General features: G+C 37.7%; 1 protein-coding gene across 2 annotated transcripts in view; it reads right to left on the reverse strand.

Moving 5' to 3' along the window:
• The window catches only part of LOC110046028 (DNA-dependent protein kinase catalytic subunit-like), a 290,155-nt gene that overhangs the window by 135,449 nt on the left and 134,251 nt on the right, over window positions 1-20,455 (reverse strand). For both annotated transcript variants that reach the window (XM_089289604.1, XM_089289605.1), the window contains 3 exons: window positions 17,984-18,141; window positions 13,307-13,390; window positions 10,615-10,690 (listed from right to left, as the gene is read on the reverse strand). In XM_089289604.1, the coding sequence (XP_089145730.1) occupies window positions 10,615-10,690; window positions 13,307-13,390; window positions 17,984-18,141 (318 nt within the window). The remainder of the gene's footprint in view (window positions 1-10,614; window positions 10,691-13,306; window positions 13,391-17,983; window positions 18,142-20,455) is intronic.

Here is a 20,455-nt window from a genome sequence, read left to right on the forward strand (position 1 = left end):
GACCGATAGTGTGGAGATATGAACACCCTATTGTCTTTATTATTCACTGCTGAATTTTCTTCCATCCTTCAGTTCAAAACTCATATTGAATCACTTTATTATCTAGATCAAAATGTACTCATTACAACAAATTGCATCTTTCAACCTTTTTTCTATAAGCCAGCTTGTTTACAGAAAAATTTTTACGGATGAGTATTGCTATCCATCCGGGTAAGTTCCTCAGACAGGGACTATTGGTAGAGAGCGTCTCTCTGTCAATGAACACTACATGTACGATAAGAATTTACTGGAGATAATTCATACACTGAAAAGATGGCACAGGTCATCAACCACATTTACCAGAATCATAAACTGCAAGCAGAACTAACAATTCATTTGAAACCTTCCCTTTACTTGGTTACAATGCTTCGCTAAGTGCATTTTCAAAGCAAGGCATGGTGAAATTATGAAATTAATTGCAGGCACAGTTAAGGATGTACAGAAACATTTTAATGTCCTTATTACAGAAATGCTTACTTCAAAGTGCCTCTGAAGTAAAAAAAATTGATTGCTGCTTATTTGCAAGGCTTTTTCCTTTTTTGGAATATCTTATCACATTTTTGTATTATGCCAATGAGGAAAGTGATGATGCCACAATTGTTCCACCAAAACAGTGAAATACTAAATGAAGACTATCTCAAGAAATATGAGAGCAGTGTTCTTCAAAAGAAACACCAGTCTCTTTCTTTCAAAATCCAAATATCCCCATTAACAACATTTTAAAGTAATACGGAGGGTCCTTCTCGGAACATACATGATGTCTATATTGTCCTAACTTTTCTCAGTAGATTGTTCGGAATAGATGATCCTTGCATTGGTTAAGACAAAAACTGGGAATTTCAGTTTTAATTAACACAAGACCAGTGGCACAGCAAAAAAAAGAATTTTACAGACGTCTCCAAGGTGTCTAAAACCATATACCTATACAAGACATCAAAATTCTTATGGGTGTCTTAAACATAAGTCCTTACAATTAACACTGACAAGGAGGGTGTTGAGGCACCATGGATTGGGCTGCATGAGTGAGAACAGAAAGCCATTCACAGATTTTGTATTTTCAGTGAGTTAGTCATAATGAGGGACCCATTGTTCCCCACAGAGATGTTCAAAAAGCTATATAGACCTCTCCGATGAAACAACTTCAAATCAAGACAAATGCCAGGAATTGGATTACACCTTTGCTGGATGTGAGAGCTGTAAAAGGAGGGGCAGGCACTGCCTCTGATCACTACTGGGCATGTTTAAGGTGAAAATTAGGGCCAGCTATGACTCTTTATCCAAACCATACCTTAGACATAACATCCTTACTCTGAAGTGCAATGAGACATTGAAGATGTTCAACTCTACAGTAAACAACATGTACTCTGCCCGGCCTTGAATTTGTGAAAAATCACCTTGGCAATTACTGGGCAGGACTGATAAAGACTTGGCAAGAATCATGCAATGTGGTCTTACTGTAGGTGGAAGGGCAAGTGATGGAAAGGAATGGCTGTCCAAATAAAGGTGGCTGTGAGCCACTCAACTTGGAAAATGAATCGTCTGTAAACAGTGGAAACTGTGACGCCACCAAACTGAGTTTTTAATCCGAAGCTAAGTCATATATCATTATCGAGCTAACTAACTGTTCCCTTCATGCACATATATTGAGATAGAGAGGCACAAAATGAAGTCACAGCCCACTGGTAATGTTACAAAATAGTGCAAAATGCAACTGTAATTGAATACAGAAGGAAACATGACCCCACAAATTCTTGTCCGAGAAGGAACAGTACTTTCCTTACCACAAGGAAAGCACTGTTTCTTCTCCGATAACCAAAGCTACTGCTTACTGAATGCAGGACCAAGTAATAAAATACCTTTATTTCAGGTTCTCATTTAACTTTTCTTTCCACTTTTCTTTATTTTTTTGTTCTTCATTTTCCCCACCAATATTCACAATGTACAAGTGATTTCCTCCCCTTGCATTACCTTTCTGATGGCTTCTTCATCTTGGTGTAGACCATCTTTATCCCTGTGTGGTAAAGTTTGACCACACTCCATCCACAGAAAGTTGCACATAATTTATATCTTTGATGAGATCTAAAACCGATCTTCAGTATGTTAGGTACTTACGATCGTAGGTTCTGGGGTCAGTTTCGAGTGTGGGCTTCAAAATCTGTGATCTTAGAAATAAACTACAGTATTCAGCATGGAATCGGGCAATACCACAAGGACAACACCACACTTCCTCTGATCAACAAAGTTAAGCCCTGTTCAGAGGGATTAGTACTTGGTTGGGTGACCAAAGACGAATACCCTGTGTTGTAATGTTTTCTTTTTTCTTTTCTTTCTTGTTTACCTTTCCAAGGCAATATCATTGCATGCAGAACTCCCAGTCCTGTGTTATGTCTCTTTCTTCTTTTCATCAACCAATTTGTTCATATCATCTTGCCATCTCCAAATTGATTTAGTTACTGTACCGAAAAATTATAAGTGAAACATACAATTTGGTCTTTCCTCAATTTTCCAGTTCGTTTCTTAAAATATTAATCATGGCTATATTAACTATATTGACTTTGATTCGCAACTTACTTGAGCCTGCTGTGTAAAATACGCAGCATTTCAGCGCATACATGTGTATATTGTTAACATTTTCGCTCTCTAACTAGTGGACTGTACAAGTGGCACAGTGGGTTAGTAATTAGCCCCGAAAGCGGGAATGAATATAAGTTCGAATCTGATAGGAAGCAAAACTTCTTTCTTCTTTTCTTTTTCATTCTTTTTTTAAACGCACATGTTTATGTCAAGAAACCATTCACCAAAAGGCCATATTTCTCTTTCCATTTCTTGTGTTTAAAAATTGTCTGGAACTTTTAATCATTCGATCTTGATTGCTTTTGAACTCACAGTATGCTTGCTGCTAGTATCACATAGGTTTGTGAAAAAAAACATGAAGACTTCCCCTTACAATCAAATCACTAAGAAAGAATCACAATTCTTTTCCATACAGTCAAAAAATTGTTTCTCCTTCTACCTCTCAAATATAACCAACTTGACATGGTGCAAGTGACTGTCAAAAGAATGTTTGAAACCCAAGGAGGACTTCCATATGAAAAGATCAGAGATGCTGGTCGTCTCGGTTAGGGGTAATAATAAATAAATAAATATCTATATAAACATGTTTATGCAGGATGACCATTTCAGTTATAAAAACTGCTATCAACATGGGTCCTGTATAAAATTCAAAGTTTTAATTCGTCTTTCTTAGGGTGTTCAGGACAAAATGCCATTATTTTTAGCTGTCAAAGTATCTTTTTGGGTGCATTAGAAGAAAACATATTTTAAAATACCACTCATATTTCTGATCTTAGGCTTGATTTCCAAAGATCTCTTGAATCTGGTCTACTAGCGCTGGCTCCTTTCCTGAACAGAGGCTGGTCATCGAGCCTCTTCCCTTCTAAGTGCTATCTTTTAAGAATCTTTTAAAGCTCAAGCCACACTCAGATTGGTCTCCTTTGGGGCTTTAATTTAAATTCTCCACCAAGCATCCCCGACCTTTTCACATGGGAGTCCCCCCATGTAATGTCTAACAAGAAGTGATAAAGTAAAGGAGTGAAAGAGTAATGGAGTGAAATCACTCCACACACACCTACACCTTGGAAAATAATATTTTCCAAGTTAAAAACTGGTCTTTGATCACGCAAAGGGGAGATGTCTTAAGGATTAGACTAATGGGTGTAAACAGTGGACCACAAAGAGATCTAAAAAGCTATTAAAAATTGAATAAAGATGTGAGGAAGAATGCCAGGAAAGACAAGAACGAGTTCTTCAATGCTGTTGAAGTTCACACCAGGAATTTCAAGTCATTTGAAGTGACAGGTGCCAATCAAGGAATGTCATTTCCTACCCATCTCATGCAACATTTAGCTATGAGGCAAATTAGCTCAAATTCTGACTCAAATAGTCCAACTTTCTAAATCAAAACTAATTTCACCACAGTTTAGAGTCACCCTTGGCCTGACATAATCAAGACTAAAATTTTTGGCATGTGTTATTTTTTGGTAACAAAAGTTGTTCAAACAACATGACAAGAGGTTAGTTTTAACAAAGAGACAAGGGCGAAATCTAAAAATATTAGATGTTATAGAATCAGTTTATCAAAGTTATTTCTATGTTAATGTCATTAACAAAGTCTTTGATTATTTAGGGCAGTGGAAGCTCAATGAATGCAAAACTCTTTGCAATATCCCATAACCCTCGGACGTACAAGAGGGGGTTAGGGATAGATGTCATCCCCCCAATAAGGTATTTTCAAAATTTTCAAGACGATTTACTCTAAGGGGCTGAAACTTTCATTTATTTTAGCTGTTCATTCACCCTTCACGGATATTTTGATATGTCAATTGTGTGTCCATCATTATTTATGTTTTCATAGCAACCACTAGTTTCACGTAGGTCTGGCCAAAAATCAACTTTTTTGACATAATTCTGTATTTTTTCCAGTTTTCTTTATCAAATTCCAGAAATTCACCAATTTGTACATTTCATATGCATTCTGGCTTGATTTTGAATCAATTTCCATTATTTTTTGACTTTTTAAGAAAAAAGTAAAATCCAAGATGGCGGATCCACGATGGCAGGTCAAATGACGTCATTTGACATTATGACATCACAGCCATTGAATATGGTATCATTTTGTAAAACAAGCTCAGGGTTATCTAATCAATGTAAGTTTAGTATGCCGCGCGTTAACAGAACAAAAACCAGAGGGGGTTCCTTCCATTTCCCCTTTACACCATAGTGGGGGTACGAGTTAGCTTGTATGCCCAAGGGTTAAATAACAGTGCAAAACGCCTTAATTCTATCCGTACAATCTAAATATGGGAATGAACGGCTGTGATGTTTGAATTCTAAAACATTGACTCGTTAGATGGGAGTTTTTCTCAGCATATCTTGCTTTTTAGATTACTCTTGAAACCCTGCTCAATCATCACAGGTCAAATACTTGATCTTGCAATTGATTAATGTCAACTCTTACTTTACACTTGGCATACATCAATCCCGAGAAGTATTCTTTGCTGAAATTATTGTTTGCTCTCATTCCGAGTTCAAAAAACCCTTGAAACTTTCATTTTGCTGCATCAGGCATGCAAGTAAATCTTGCTAAACACATGCAGTTGTATATCATACTTGAACTGTAAGATTGAGCTTTAGCAAGCTTTTATGAAAATGCGTTTTTCCTCTGAAAGTTCCTACACTGAATTAACCGCAGATAAAGGTTATACCTGAAAGATCTTAGCACAAAACATTGTAAATAATCGCATGTCTGTGAGTAATAAGATGTGTGAAAAAAATTGCAATTCTGAGGAAAAATTGAGCCTCAAGAAGATCTAGTAGCTGAAATTATCTAAAACCTAGGGTCCAAGCGAGCACACATGACAACATACATGGCACCAGTGCCTTAGGTTTAGCAAGGTTTGTCCCGGTTGAACTTTTTAAATTTTTCTAGGCACTCAAGAAGCTTGATTGGCTCTTGGCCATCGTTTTCTTTTCTGCTGAGAAACCTCCTGAGTATATCTGTAGCTCCAAAGCCCTGTGAAATAACTGATTTGTTTTTTTTTCTGGTCACAAGACTGTATTACATATTCTACATGGTGGATGGTAAAGTAGCTGGCAAGTATAGTACTGTGTTCGCACTGCAAGCCTGGTCAAGATCTCTTCTGCTTCATCTTGAGACGGAATCAGATCAGCCTGGTGAATAGCTAGTCGGCCACTTCTGTACATTACAGACAACATGCTGAAGTACTGGGCTATTTACTCTTCAGCAAGCTACTCTTCTTTGCTGGACATTTTCCTACCACTACTGTCTTGCACAGTCTCATCTTACTGCACTCATTCACTACAGTTTCATCCTGTCCCCTCACCTTCCAAGAATGTTCTTTTCAGATATGTGTTCACTTTCTCAGGAAAGCGGGTTCCTCTTCGTGATGTTTTCAGACCCATTCCTTTGAGATTTCTCATGTGGATCATGATCACTAAAGGACGTTTCGGATTTCAACCCATTTTATCTTGATGCTGTCTATGCCCTTTCTCTCCAACTTCTTTAGGTGTTTACCCGCATCCATGCATCTCTGCAGACTGCAAAAGATTGGTATGCTTTTGTGAATCCCTCTTCAGGGTAGGAGGAATACACTCTCGTAGCTTTGACAACTTGGGACTCTCCTTCAATAGATTGCGAGGTCCTAGACCATAGTTAATAGATAGGAATGCTTGTGAAGCCCGGCAAACATCAAAGGAGCAAACAAAGATGCCAAGATTTGTGTTGGGAGGTCCACAACTGTGCAAAATCTGTTTTTGCGCCCATACACTCTGCATGAATTACGTAACCAAAATGTTTCTATTGGGCAGTTACTCAGTCAGTAGTACACAACAATTGTGTTTTGTGCACGGTCAAGACCAAAAAAGAGAACAAAAACATACAACAAAGAACTTTGTTGAGTTTCATAATAATCCCCTTCTATTAACTATGCCTAGACTGAGGCTGTTGGAGCTGACACGTCAAACTCTTCGCTGTAAAAGTAGCAGTCTCTCTTGCAGTACATTTAAGGGCTGCTCTATACATAAGTCTGTACATAGGCCCTTGAGGTCTTCCATATCCATTCCTCATGTGCAGGTGTGAACGTCTACCAGGGCCCATATCATAAGCCTTCTACACTTTCAAACCTTCGGACTTGAAGCTAAAAAAATTTAGACACAGGATCCCAGACATTGTGTGCTTCATGGTCTGGCCTGACTCTTGAGTCTTAACAATATTATTGATGCATGACACCCTTCAACCCACCATTGGATATCACTAGTACTTTTAATGTCCTGGCCTTCATTTATGTTACAACACACATGGCTCTGCACTGTGGCAATTCTTCTGTCACAGAGGTCCTTTCCAGCCTGTGGATCACTGAAATCATATCTGACGATCTTAATGCCTCTGCACTCTCTAAGGCTGGCAAGTGAGTGGATGAGATGAGAACAAAGGTAACATCTGGTATTGTCGAGCTTTTCTTTCCAAAAAGTTACAATTGAGCTAAACATCGAAGCCATTCTTATCATTGAAGTGTGCACATCTATAAATAGAGATTCAAATCCCTTGCGCAGTGGTAATAAATAGTAAATAACAACAATAAATATAAATAAATATGATAAATAATGATAATAACAACAACAAACTATTAATTATCACTTGGTGATATTATTTGCTGCTGATCAAGGTCTTTGGTTCTTGTTCCCATGCTTTCAAAATTATATGCACAATGTTTATCTTTATATCAATTAAGATTTACTTGCCTGCCTGATGCAGCAAAGTAAAAAAAATCATAGATGTTTATTAACTCGATTCGCATGAAATGAATATTCACTGGGTGAGCTCAAGAGTTAATATATGAGAGCAAACAATAATGTCAGCAAAGAATACTTCTCAGGATTGATGAGTTTGTATGCTGAGTGTAACGTAAGAGTTGACAACAATTAATTGCAACATCAAGCATGTGACCTGCCCGTGATGATTGAGCAGGGTTTCAAAGGTGATCTAAAAAGTGAGATTTGCCCAGAAAAACTCTCATCTAACTAGTCAATGTTTTAGAATTCAAATATCATGGCCCTTTATTCCCATATTTAAATTGTACAAATAGAATTGAGGTGTTTTGCACTGTTATTTTAACCCAAAAATGTACAAGCTAACTAGCACCCCCACCGTGGTAGAACAGGGAAATGGATGGAACCCTCCTGAGTTTGCGCTCTGTTTAGGCACAGTGAAATAAATTTACATTGATTAGATAGCCCTGAGCTTGTTCTACAAAATGATACCATATTTGTTGGTTGTGATGTCATATGATGCCAAATGACGTCATTTGACACGTCATCTTGGATCCACCATCTTGGATTTTACTTATTTCTTAAAAAGTCAAGAAATAACGGAAATTGATACAAAATCAAGCCAAAATGCTTATGAAATGTACATATTGGTGAATGTCTGGAATTTGATGAAGAAAACTGGGAAAAAATACAGAATTAGGTCAAAAAAGTTGAGTTTTGGCCCAACCTACATGAAACTAGTGGTTGCTATGCAAACAAAAAATGATGGACACACAATTGACATATCAAAATATTCGTGAAGGATGAATGAACAGCTACTGAAAGTTTCAGCCCCTTAGAGTAAACCATCTTCAAAATTTTGAAAATACCTTATTGGGGGATGTCATCCAACCCCCACCCCCCGTTTTACATCTGAGGGTTAAGAGGTATTGCAAAGAGTTTTGCATTCATTGAGCTTCCACTGCCCTAAATAATATTCAGACTTTGTTAATGACATTAACATAGAAAAACTTTGATGAACTGATCGTATAATATCTAATATTTTTAGGTTTCACCCTTGTCTCTTTGTTAAAAACTAACCTCTTGTCATGTTGTTTGACCAACTTTTGTTACCAAAAAAAACACATGCCAAAATTTTTATTCTTGATTTCATTAGGCCAAGGGTGACTCTAAACTGTGATGAAATTAGTTTTGATTTAGAAAGTTGGACTTAAGCAATATTTGAGTCAGAATTTGAGCTAATTTGCCTTATAGCTAAATGTTGCATGACATGGGTAGGAAATGACATTCCTTGATTGGCACCTGTCACTTCAAATGACTTGAAATTCCTGGTGTGAACAAAGATAGGTCCAATCTTTATTTGTGTGAAATACCAATAAAATTCAATTTATTCTGTAAGCAGGAGAGATGTTTAAATTTGATGCTTATTTTAGTGACATTTTTGGGGATTTTGGGGAAAAAAACAGGGGGGGGGGGGTGGTCTAACTCCTAAGGGAAAATCACAAAACTGGCCCACTTTGTCTTTTAGAGTTGTTGGGTAGTACCTTCAATCTGGCAAAGTTTCATCCAAAAAGGGGAGATGGCTTGTATCACCCCTGCCTGGTCCTCTGGTAAACTTGGTCTTAAGTTTAACCCTTACACCACAACAGGAATGTTACATCCAAAAAGGGGGATCTAGGATTTTGTAATATCTGGGGTGGAATCATGCTCCTTTCTATTCCCAACAAGGAATTCTGCTGCATCACCCTTGAAAGGTTGGACAAACAACTGCAATGTAATCAGCAGGGTTCAGGAAAGATAAGTCTTGCGTTGACCATATTGTCACTCTAACAATAGTCATTGGACACTCCAACCAATGGCAGACTCCAGAGAGAGTCAGGCAGGGATCGCATTAAAGCAGAAATTGTGCATTTTTATGCAAAAAAATACTCAAAAATGCATTTTCAAAACTTTTATGCATCCCAGGATGCAAGAGCCCACAGGGAGAACTTACTGCATTAGCCTTGACAAGTCAGTTACGTTCTGTTGTTTGAGAAACGAAGAAAAAGTTGAGCAAATTGCGTTCGCAAATTTCAGAAAATCATGGTTGCCACTTGAGTTTGGCAGAGTTGGAGAGACTGGTGACAATTGCACATCCAGGACACTTGCATAAGCATCTGCCATTTTGAATTGATTTCTTGCTTGAAGAAACTTGTGTTGTGTATTCAAGTGAATAGGTATATTGTTAGGCTGATACAATGACAATGGGTGATAGACATGGCACATTTTTTGATAAATGGCTGAAGAAATTTTTTGGAGGGCTGTAAAGATAATTATTGTGACCCACAAAAAGTGCTAGGGACCCTCGTTTGGCCAGATATTTTTGTAACCAGTGCCCATAGGGCTTCAGTCTGCACGACTTTGAAGAAATTCCATTACTACTTCCAGGACTAGTTGATATTCAGATATAGAAAAAGCTGCTCTTAAATGTTCAAACCTCCTCACCTATCTTCTTCGCATTCTGTTGTACATAAGGCCGCAAATGTTCAAAAATGTTCAATGTTAAATGTTCAAACAAAAGGCATTTAGTGATTTTAACAGCTTGATCTGTGTTAAGAGTTTTTCATAAATTATTGACGAATTCGGCCAACCAAAAATCATTGACCAAATCATTACGGTGGCTCAAAACATTTTCCAGCACTTAAATTTTGATGGGTCGTTATAACCACTCTTTATTTGCTTGATGCTACAATCATCGTATCAAAAAAACTGCTTAATCATTGATAGCAACGTGTTCACCAGTGACTGGGCAGTTTTTGCTGCATCAGTTGATAAAGAGTGGTTATATGACCCATCAAAATCTAAGTCTTGGAAAGTGTTTGAAACTGTTTTGAGCCACCTTAAGAAGGCTTACCTGTCATATGCAGTTACCAAACCATTGGAATGTTCTGCAAAAGCAGTAACTACCCATTTGATTGCTATAAGTTTTGCCCATTTAATGGCAAACATTAGCATACGATTTCCCATGTGAGGTCATGCATGGCATTAATATCTACATGAGTCAAAAAATTTACATTCACAAATTTTGAATTCTCATGTGATCCCATGTGTATTTTTATCCCTACAATTATCAAAAGCTTCATGTGCAATTAAATACGCATTAAGCTACACACTTTGACCACAAACGCAATGTAAAGCAAAGTGGAATAAGTGTCCATGATATTGAAAAATATGAGGAACCACTATTACCTTGAAGAAAAACAGCTTGTCGCAGATTTTCATGCAAACTTCCAACAATTTATAGAATCCACTGACAACTGGAAACCTACAAAGCAACAATGCAGACTTCCATTATACAAAACTACTACTTATCAGAAATTGATGTGTACAGGTATATTGCTGTTGATTTTGATTTATTCTGGGATGTACATGAGTGAAAGGATGCAAGGTAAAGAAATGTATTGTTCCAGACCAACAAAACTGCAAATACATGTAGGACAAAATTATTGCACATTAATAGCACATGTTAGTCACCATTTATGCTATTTTGTTTGAGTGTAAAGAGGCACAATCTAGGAGTGTTTGGAATTCCATTTCTAACCTTTTAATGTGGACTATAAGATCACAACAAAAGCTCTTGCAAAAGGATGAAAAAGGTTCTCCCTAAATCATTACCAAAGGGCATACTGGGTACATAAATTTTAGCATACAACATTAGGCAAATATCTGATGTACCGTATTAAGCTTCACTGCTGAACAAAATATTGAGGAAATATATATTTAGCATTTCTTGATTTTCAAAAAGCCTTTGATGGCTTAGAATAGGGGTATAGAATGGTAAAATCCGAGACCCATCAAACTGCCAAGACCCTCATCTAAAATCTGAGAGTTGACCATCATTTTCCGACCATTATTTTCTGAGCCTGAGATGCTGTGATTCAAAAATGCGAGCACAAGATGCTGTGATCAAGAAATCTAAGTGCGAAACTTTTACAGCTCACACTAGAAATAGCTAGAAATAAATAGGAACCAGTTGGTTTTGTGTGTGTATTGGTTTTGTATTAAAATTGTCAACTTAATATCATTAGATAACCAGTCACAGGTAACTTGCAACACTTATTAGCCAGCTTAGTTACTTACATGTATGAAGTAGTCTCTTTGTTGTACAGAAGGCCACTGGCTATTTTAATATCTAGCTTCATTGTGCATTCTCAACAACCCATGAGGTTGTCATGCAACAGGGCCTTTCCAGGGCACTAGTGACTACTTTATCTATTGACTGTTTCATTGCAATTCAGACTTGCTAGAAAATTTTTTTCTTTGAGTTTTGGTTTATTTGAAATGTTATTAATTGTGAAAATGGTTTTTTTGAATGTAAACAATCTACAAATTGCACTGAACGGTTTGTTGAACTATTCGAGAATGGTGCTCAAAATAAAACTATTCACTGTCACGAAAGATGAACGTGTATTCTATAACCTTAACTTTGTATTTGTCTTGTTCTACAAATGCATTTGCCGTGTTTCATCAGTATAATTTAGCCTTCAATTTCTTTTTCTGCAGTCCCAAATGGTAACTAGCAACAGTTCAGTTAGACCTGTACTATATGAAACAAAAAATACAGTTACAGTGTACCATGAACTCTTTTCACTTAAATTATTCACAGCATTATATAAACAATGGTGGGCTGATGAAATTAACATGTAAGTGTTACAACTAGTGTACTTTCCGTTGATCTCTGTTTAAAATATGGTTGTTGCGACGTTGCTCTCAATCGATTGTTACTACAGTATGCCTGCCCTTATGTGGCTATCGCATTTCACCATTGTCTGGGTGATGTCACGCGGTTCAGTTACATTCAAACTGTGAATAAATTAATAAGCAACGGTGAAATGCGATACACAAAACACGAATTAATAAGCAACGGTGAAATGTGAGACACGAAACACGAGAACCGTGCGACAGACAATGGTGAAACATGATAGCCACATAAAGGCAGCGATATTGTAGTAATGATCAAAGCGATGCCACGACAACCACATTTTAAACGGAGATCAACGGAAAGACATTAGTATATTGCATCACACAATCGTGGCGCAGAATGAAAACTAACAGGAAGACAACAGGCAAGTTTATTCTACTCTTTTATTGCTGTTTTTAGATAACATAATATGAGCATAAAATTATGCAACTCACAAATAAGCGTGTGGGTTCCCTATGGCAATGGCTGCCTTCTCTCAAAAACAATCACTCAAAATTACCAGTACCCGGTCTACCTGTCAGAATATTCATGCTCCCAAAGCTCTGTTACGTGACGTCATGTGACGTGAATCAAACATTCAAGAAAGTTGCCGGCTATATGGGATTATGCAATGTATTGCATACCTGTAATCCCACAACAAAATATTGACTACATCTTGGTAGAATGCTCAAAATTCAGCGAACTTCAGTTGGATTACTTTTGCCCAATACTGTATGTCTTCTCTGTGTAATTATTTGTCTCTTTGTTTTCTCATTGGTTTGTTTGTTTATTCATTCGTTTATTTATTTTTTTATTTATTTATTTTAACATCTGAAAGCCTCTTTGAAAGAAGTCAATAAAGAAAGAAGGTATGCAGGTGAGGGGACAGGCAGTCAGGTATAATGGTCTGATGTTTTCTTTACTGATGATCATAAGTTGGTATTTTATAACAACTTGCAGAACCAACAAAGAGTAGCTGGCCAAATTCACATTCTGTTTTCTAATTACCACCAAACACATCAAAGTACAATATCCATTCAACAACATAAGCATGAATGCAAAACTAAATAAATTATTCATTCTGCATCTTCAATCTTGCAGACAAATAAAGACAAAAGTCAGCTTTTTATAAAAAGTACACAGCACATCTAAAGATTTGGCATAACTACAGTTTTAAAAGAATGCTGGAGCTTAACCCACCTTGTAGACATGACAATTATGTCTCTGCCAAATATGTATATCCACTGCTCAAATAATGTCACAGAGTATGTTGGAAGAACACACCTTGAAATCAACAAGTTGAATATAATTAAACAAGCTGAAAGCTGGAGAGGCTAGCATTATTTACAAATGCCATAGCAACTGTATACCTTTACTAGATCAATCCCGGGAATAGCACCATTTTGAGGCACTCTAAGTTAATTTTTCATGCTGCTGAAAACAGCATTGGATGCAGGAATCTCAGTAAATTTCATTAAAAATTTCATTTACATTATGTATTTTACTTTAGTTGTACCACAATTGTATTTACACTTTCTGTCTGGCTTAAACATTTCATGCGTATAGTGTTTGTCACATCTCTGAAGTCTATTTAACAGCAAGTCAAACAAAGAGCCACAAAGAGCCACATGTAATGTTCAGTGTTTTTCTTTCTTTCATCGTCACTCTGTGAATTTAGCATCTTTTAACAAGTTCTTGTCCTCTTTTCTGCCTGTTTGGGTCATCCACAACAGTTGCCTTGGGTTTGGCTGATTTATTGCTTAATGTAGAGAATTCTTAAAAAAGAAAAAGAAAGTTTAATACTCGGTTCAGCAACTTTACTGTTGCTGTTTGGACTGCAGCTGCTTGTCCTTCACCATCCTTACTTGTGACAAGCCCTTTAATCATTCCTAACTTCCTAGTGGTGTGTAATATGTCTGCAACTATACAGGATGCCCTAGAGTAGGCTCAATGTGCTTTACATTTATCAACTGGTAGGTAAATTCAACTGGCAAATCCAATAAGGCAGATGGCATAACAACACCAAACAAGAATGCCTTGTGGCATAACAAATTAAGTTACACTGTTCGCAATGAATGTTTACATACTAGGTTTAATGTTTGGTGTTACAACCGTCGTTGTGGGCTCTGGGGGTCTCACAACATGCATTGGCAAGCACATTGTGACAGCCACATCTTCAGTCAGTTCCACTGGTTGTCCACATTGTCCCTTCTCTTGGCCACTAGGTGTAGGGTGGTCACTGGAAGCCCTTGTGTACTTGAATGGTCGCTCAATACGGTATTAGGTTTAAGTTGAGTTCTTGTGCAAAGGTACCCAGCCCCCAGTCTGTAGCTGGACTGTTCCTGGCTGCCATGTCTTGTTACATGGATCATACAGATGCTAGAGTCAGACAGACATGTTGACCCCCATGTCATGTAGCAGTGGTAGTGGTGGTCCTGCAGACCAGTTGTAGTACTCTGCCTGTTGTTTCTGTTGCTGATAAAGGCACTCTTTGACTTTATTTCTGGCAACACCAGTGAGGAGTGCTCTTTGTGCAGTTGGTAAGGTGGTTCAGAACTTTCTGTTGTTGAGTAAACTCTGCGGGTGACTCTAATTGTTGGTCAACCAGTGTTGTTCTGTCCAACAGTATTCCAAGGTATGGATCTTCTCCTTCCTCGTCGCACTTGTCTAGTGCATTTTCTACAGTTTGCACCATGGGCTCTTCAAATCCATTCGACTGGGGATATAGTGGGGAGCTTGTGGTATGTTCGATACCATACTGTATGACTCCGTGAACTAGTGAAACCCTTGACAAATGTACTGTGGTCCATTGTCTGTTAGGAGTTGGAAGGGGATTCTATGTTCGGCAATAATGTTTTTCATGTGATTTATTATGGCAAAGAAACTGGTGCCAGTTAGCTTCCTAATGATGGGAACGTGCTATAATGGTCAGATAGCAACAGATAATGTTGACCTATGTATTCAAATAAGTGAGAGCTCAGTCTTTCCCATGATCTACATGGTAGCTCTGGTTGTAGCAATGGTTCCTTTTGGGTTCTCTTCTGTTGTTTCTGGAAAGCTTCACATTGACTGACAAATAGGGTAATGTAAAACTGTACATCTTATTTAAAGTGGTCATGCACTTAGCTATACAAGCACAAGATGTGATTTGTGATTCCTAGAAAAAAAGAACAGAGGATCAGACTCTGAGAAGGCATTCCCCTGGCCCCAAGGTGGCCCTGGTGGATGGTTTTCAGGATGTCCAGTCTTAGGGTGGGCAGGACCACGATGCAATCATGCTTGAGTACAATTCCATATTCAACTGTAAGATCTTCTCTGAGTTCCAAAAGTCACATAGTAGGGGGTATTCACTTCTACTGTTGGCCAACCCTCATACATGTAAATAGTATCTCTCAGGGTATCTTGACCAGGGCCAGTGTTATCCTTTGCTAACTCTTCCATGGTTTCCTGCAGTTTTACTCCAGTTCTTCACACATCTTACGATCAAGTATTACTGGGCTTGAAGCATCTGTCACAGTGAAGGTTGCCTTCTTGACGTTGCAATTGTGGTGTGCATGGAGTTGGCAACTGCCCAGAGTTTTAATCTAGTGGCACCCATAGGCTGAAAGAATTGGAAGTTGTGTCGGGCCAAGGCATGGTGCTGTTGGGTTGGTGAAGATATTCTTGTAGTCTCCTTGTAATATTACATTGACCTCTGCACTGGTGTTGACCTTTCAGACTATGGTCATATCACATCTATGAAATGGTTTTGCTGTGAGCTGGATCTTTGTCATAACCTTAGATCTGCTTATTTGTTCCATGGTGATTTTGCTTTTGGGGTGTTCTGTGCTAAGTGCTCCTAAGAGAAAACTGTGTCCCAAGTCATCAAAGGGGAGGTTTATTGGGTCTTCACGGCCTTGTTCACCTAGGTTTTGTTGGCTTTCTTGAAAAAAAACAGGTAAATTCTGCATACAAGCCAACTCTGCAAACTCACCAACAAACTACTGATTATTAAGACTTGCTTAATCTTTAGTTGCCAAAACATTGGGAAGAAAATTGAAACAGTCGCTTGAACTCCTTGTTTAAACACATTGTTTACATTGACTGAATATTCATGGTTACTTTTAAGTTTACAGCTGTGAACAACTTTCCAGGGCACAGAATTATTTTGTAAATGGTCATCACAGTTTTGAAATGAATAGTCCAGTAACAACCTTTGACTTTACATGAATCCTCAGTTAATTTTGATAATATGAAACTATAAGGAAATGTCTTGTGTTTCAGCAAATGTTGGCAATTAAGTTCCAAGTGAAATGTTCATTGTGTGAGGCATTCTGAAGATCCTCGTCAAAAAAATGATATCTCTGGTTCTATTTGACACAAATCATTCATTCAAACGATAGAAATACTCTTTCCTTGATGAAAAAATTGTTTATCAAAGTTTCAATAGCACGTTGCTGGTGTTTAGTTTAGTTTTCTGCAAAGAAATTAAAAGTTCGGTGTTTTGGCATGCGTCGGCAAGTCGCTTGCAAAATGTTTCTTTCTGAAGCACTCTAATTAGATCTCTTGTCAAAAAATTATATCTCAGGCTCTGTTTGACACAAACTATTCATTCAAACAAAATAACTGTTTCCTTGATGAAAGGATTATTCATTGAAGTTTCTATGGCGTGCCGTTCACGTTTAGTTAATTTTTCTTCCAGGAAAAGTTCTGTATTTCCAGACGTGTTGGCCAGTCGTTTGCAAAATGTCAATTGACTTCATTAGGTCTGACTATATCTCTCGTCAAAACTGAAATGATATCTACATTTCTATTTGGCACAAATCATTCATTATAGCAGTTACATATTCTTTCTTTGAAGAATGGAGTGTTTATCAAAGTTTCCATGGCATGTGATTTACATTGGGTTTACAATTTTTCTGCAAGTAAAACTTCTGTGTGATGGCGCATGTCAGCAGATCGCTTGCTTAAACTGTGATTTATCTTTCAGTTGCATTTGGCACAAATTGGTTGCTCTTTGAAGATGAGATTGTTGAAGCATCTATCCCCAGTTCTATTTGGAAGAAAGCAGTAAATTGTTGATTCAACAGCAAAGCACTCTCTCTTATATTTTCTGCGAAGTACCCAATTGCACAATGTTCATTTCAGCTACATGTAAGTCTAGTCTGAAGGCATACATGTGTATACTATATACGCATATTCAAAATAAAGAAAACTCTCTCTCACTCTGTGGCAAGCTGTCAAGTCATTGAAAACAACAATGGCCTGTTAAGAAAAGAGGAAACAATATACTAATCCCTCATATACTAATGAGGGATATGCGTGTACACTGTATACACGTATGCGCATATGCTTGTGTATTTTGTTTCGCTTATATCTGAGCTTCACTGTACGTTGAATAGCATCTTAACAATATTCAGAATGGCCAAAAACGTGATCTGTTCCTCAGCATTATGGTGCAGATCTAGAGTCTCTCAATGATAAGCAAGGAATATTATGCATGGATTTTCCCTCAAATAATCTGGACTAGGAGCGATGGCTCGTAACTGTCTTGTCACGTTGCATACAAGGCCCAGAATGGAATTACTAGCTCCCATCCCACATAGCACATGTTGTTTCAAACTGACCTGTTATGTATGAATCCTTTAAACCAACCAAACAGCTAAACAACTAAACATAAGACTAAGTGAACTTACATAGTAAGCCATTCAAAAGTTAACAAGTTTCATCCTAGTTTTTAAACAAGGTAGGATTGCCATGTTTACATGTAGATGTGACACACATAGATTGCAACACTAATTACATGTATAATAAATTGCAATCATTCAAACAAATAGCGTGAGCATCCCTAATAAAGTTATGTCATAAGAACAACACATTAAAGAATTCCTGACTCACCTGCAGAACTCGATAAGATTAATGAAAATCTGGAAATCTTTAGGAACTTTGGGTTGAAGTCCTACAACTGGATCAGACAACGACACTTGTTCTTTCTCCAGAGGCGAGACTGGAGCATCAGTGGTGGAAGTACTGGCAGTAGCAGGAATATCGTCATCCTATTGAATGATGGAATTAAACAATGTCTTTTACATATAAGCACACTGTCAGGGTGATTTGCTCCACACACAGTCTATTGTACAGATATCAAGAAAGGACTTTCAACATTGTTGATGACATGTTAGATATATCTACACAGAGTCATACATACATGTACACAGCACATGCTGTTTCATAGTGACCTGCCAAGACCACAGATATATACACAAATTGTTATGGTAAGTAAAGGTAAAGTCTGGATGGGATGCCAGTCCATTGCAGGGTTACCCCCAGCATCAAATTCGCCGGTACCCATTTATACACCTGGGTGGAGAGAGGCACTGTGGGAGTAAAGTGTATTGCCCAAGAACACAACACAATGTCCCCGGCCAGGGCTCAAACCCGGACCACTCAATCTGGAGACGAGCGCACTAACCATGAGGCCACTGCACCTCCACACACAAATTGTCTTGGTAACAGATATATTTGTCGCTGATCACATCTTCAACAATGATTTTGACACTAAATGTATTATGTTGGAACATTCGCTAACTATACATAATAATCTCAACACATACATTTGTTGCAAAAAAGTTACAAAAATGGAGATTCTGCTTACAATGGCATTGTCTTGAAGTGAATTTCACTGTTGAGGTTTTACTAATAGACAGACAATTGGCTGGCCATGGCCAGATTGATTAACCCACTGACACCTGTAATGGCCAACACAAGACTCTAGATATGTACATGTACCATGGTCTTTCTACATGTATTACTTTTGACATCACTACCTTTCACATCAGAAGATGCTTTTGATAATTAGCTAAGAATAATACTGGGGGGAAATATTCAAGCCATGCCTAAACAAGTATGAAACTGAACACTTTCCTTTATGTTTTGGTGAAAAATTTTCCACCAGGAAGAAAGCCAACTTAAAAGCCCACAAAACCAATCAGAGATGTAGCCAATCAGAGAGCAGCATTTGTTTGATGGACCATTCCGAGAGTGCATTTCTTAAATTTAACTTTGTTTTTTTCCATGAGTAAAGAGCTACCAAAGTAGTCACATGAGTCACATAATTCAAGAATTACATTATCCACGGCTATCTTTCGTATGGTGGTTATCTCCCTACCAATGACGTAATCTTTGCACATTCCAACACATTCTTTGCTTGGCTTGCAAATATTTAATTTCTGAACTAGCTTCAATAAAACAGCACAATTCTCTTCTCTAAAAATACCAAAATACTCGCAAAACTAAAAAGACTGTAGCTTCTGGCGAAATAAAATTGCAAAGTAAACACAATCTTTGTACCACGTGGCAAATTGAAAGCTTCAATGTCAGCGCATTCCATGGCTGACGTAATACCTTTTTTTAACATATTTATTATTCCCTTCGAATCCAACGCTTTGATAAAACCAAAAGAAAATATATTTTACACACAATAAAGAAAACAATATCCGTAACATATTGTCTGTGTATTAAGGTTTCAAAAGCTTTTGGCAAATAAACAAATCAGGTTGCGTGATTCAAAATTTGGCCAAGAGGAAGTTTTGGTCTGGTCACCGACAAAACTAAAAAAATAATAATAATAAACAACGTACAGAACATGAACCGTGCTCAGCCCATGGCCACACGGTTAACAAGATCTTTTAGATCTTATAACCACACTTCTAAAATTTAGCTGTTTTCTTAGCACTACAGTTGCAACGCAATGCACGTTCCAAAGATTCATTGATTACTGTAGACACCACATCACTTGATCAACACAAACTGTATTATTGCACCATCGCTCTTAGCCATCATGAAATCTTAAGAGTGTGTCCATGGGTGCACCAGGCAAGTCTGCTACATGCCATCTCACCGATTTCAATGAAACTTAGCCAGTATAAAGGGTCTACCCCAAAACTCAGAAAGACACATTGGTTTCGGTTTTGGATCTTTCAGGGGGGAAGTAGGTAACCCCCCCTGGTTTTACTAGATTTTTGTCAAGAAAATTGCCTCAATATAGGCAAAATGTATAGAGCTCTCAGAACAACTGTATTTAACCTATTGCTACCAAGTTACACATATTGGTATATCTATAGTGAATGCAAGAGCCAAGTGACAGTCTATTTGATCAGCCGCTTGTCAATCAATGGACATAAATATGTGACTGTGTTTTTAGACCTTCGAATATTTGATGATTTTGAGGTCAAATATCTCCCCTTGCCAAAAAAGGTATGACACTAATTTCAACGTTCCTTTGTCCATTGATCATTATCTTTAAAAAACAGTTAAAACATCTTTGGGCACTGCCGTATTCTCGCTTTGGATGCCACTTGAAAACTGCAC

The sequence above is a fragment of the Orbicella faveolata genome, unplaced genomic scaffold (genome assembly GCF_042242905.1).
Source record: "Orbicella faveolata isolate gen_17 unplaced genomic scaffold, um_ofav_v1 contig_2, whole genome shotgun sequence".
Taxonomy (NCBI): Eukaryota; Metazoa; Cnidaria; class Anthozoa; order Scleractinia; family Merulinidae; genus Orbicella; species Orbicella faveolata.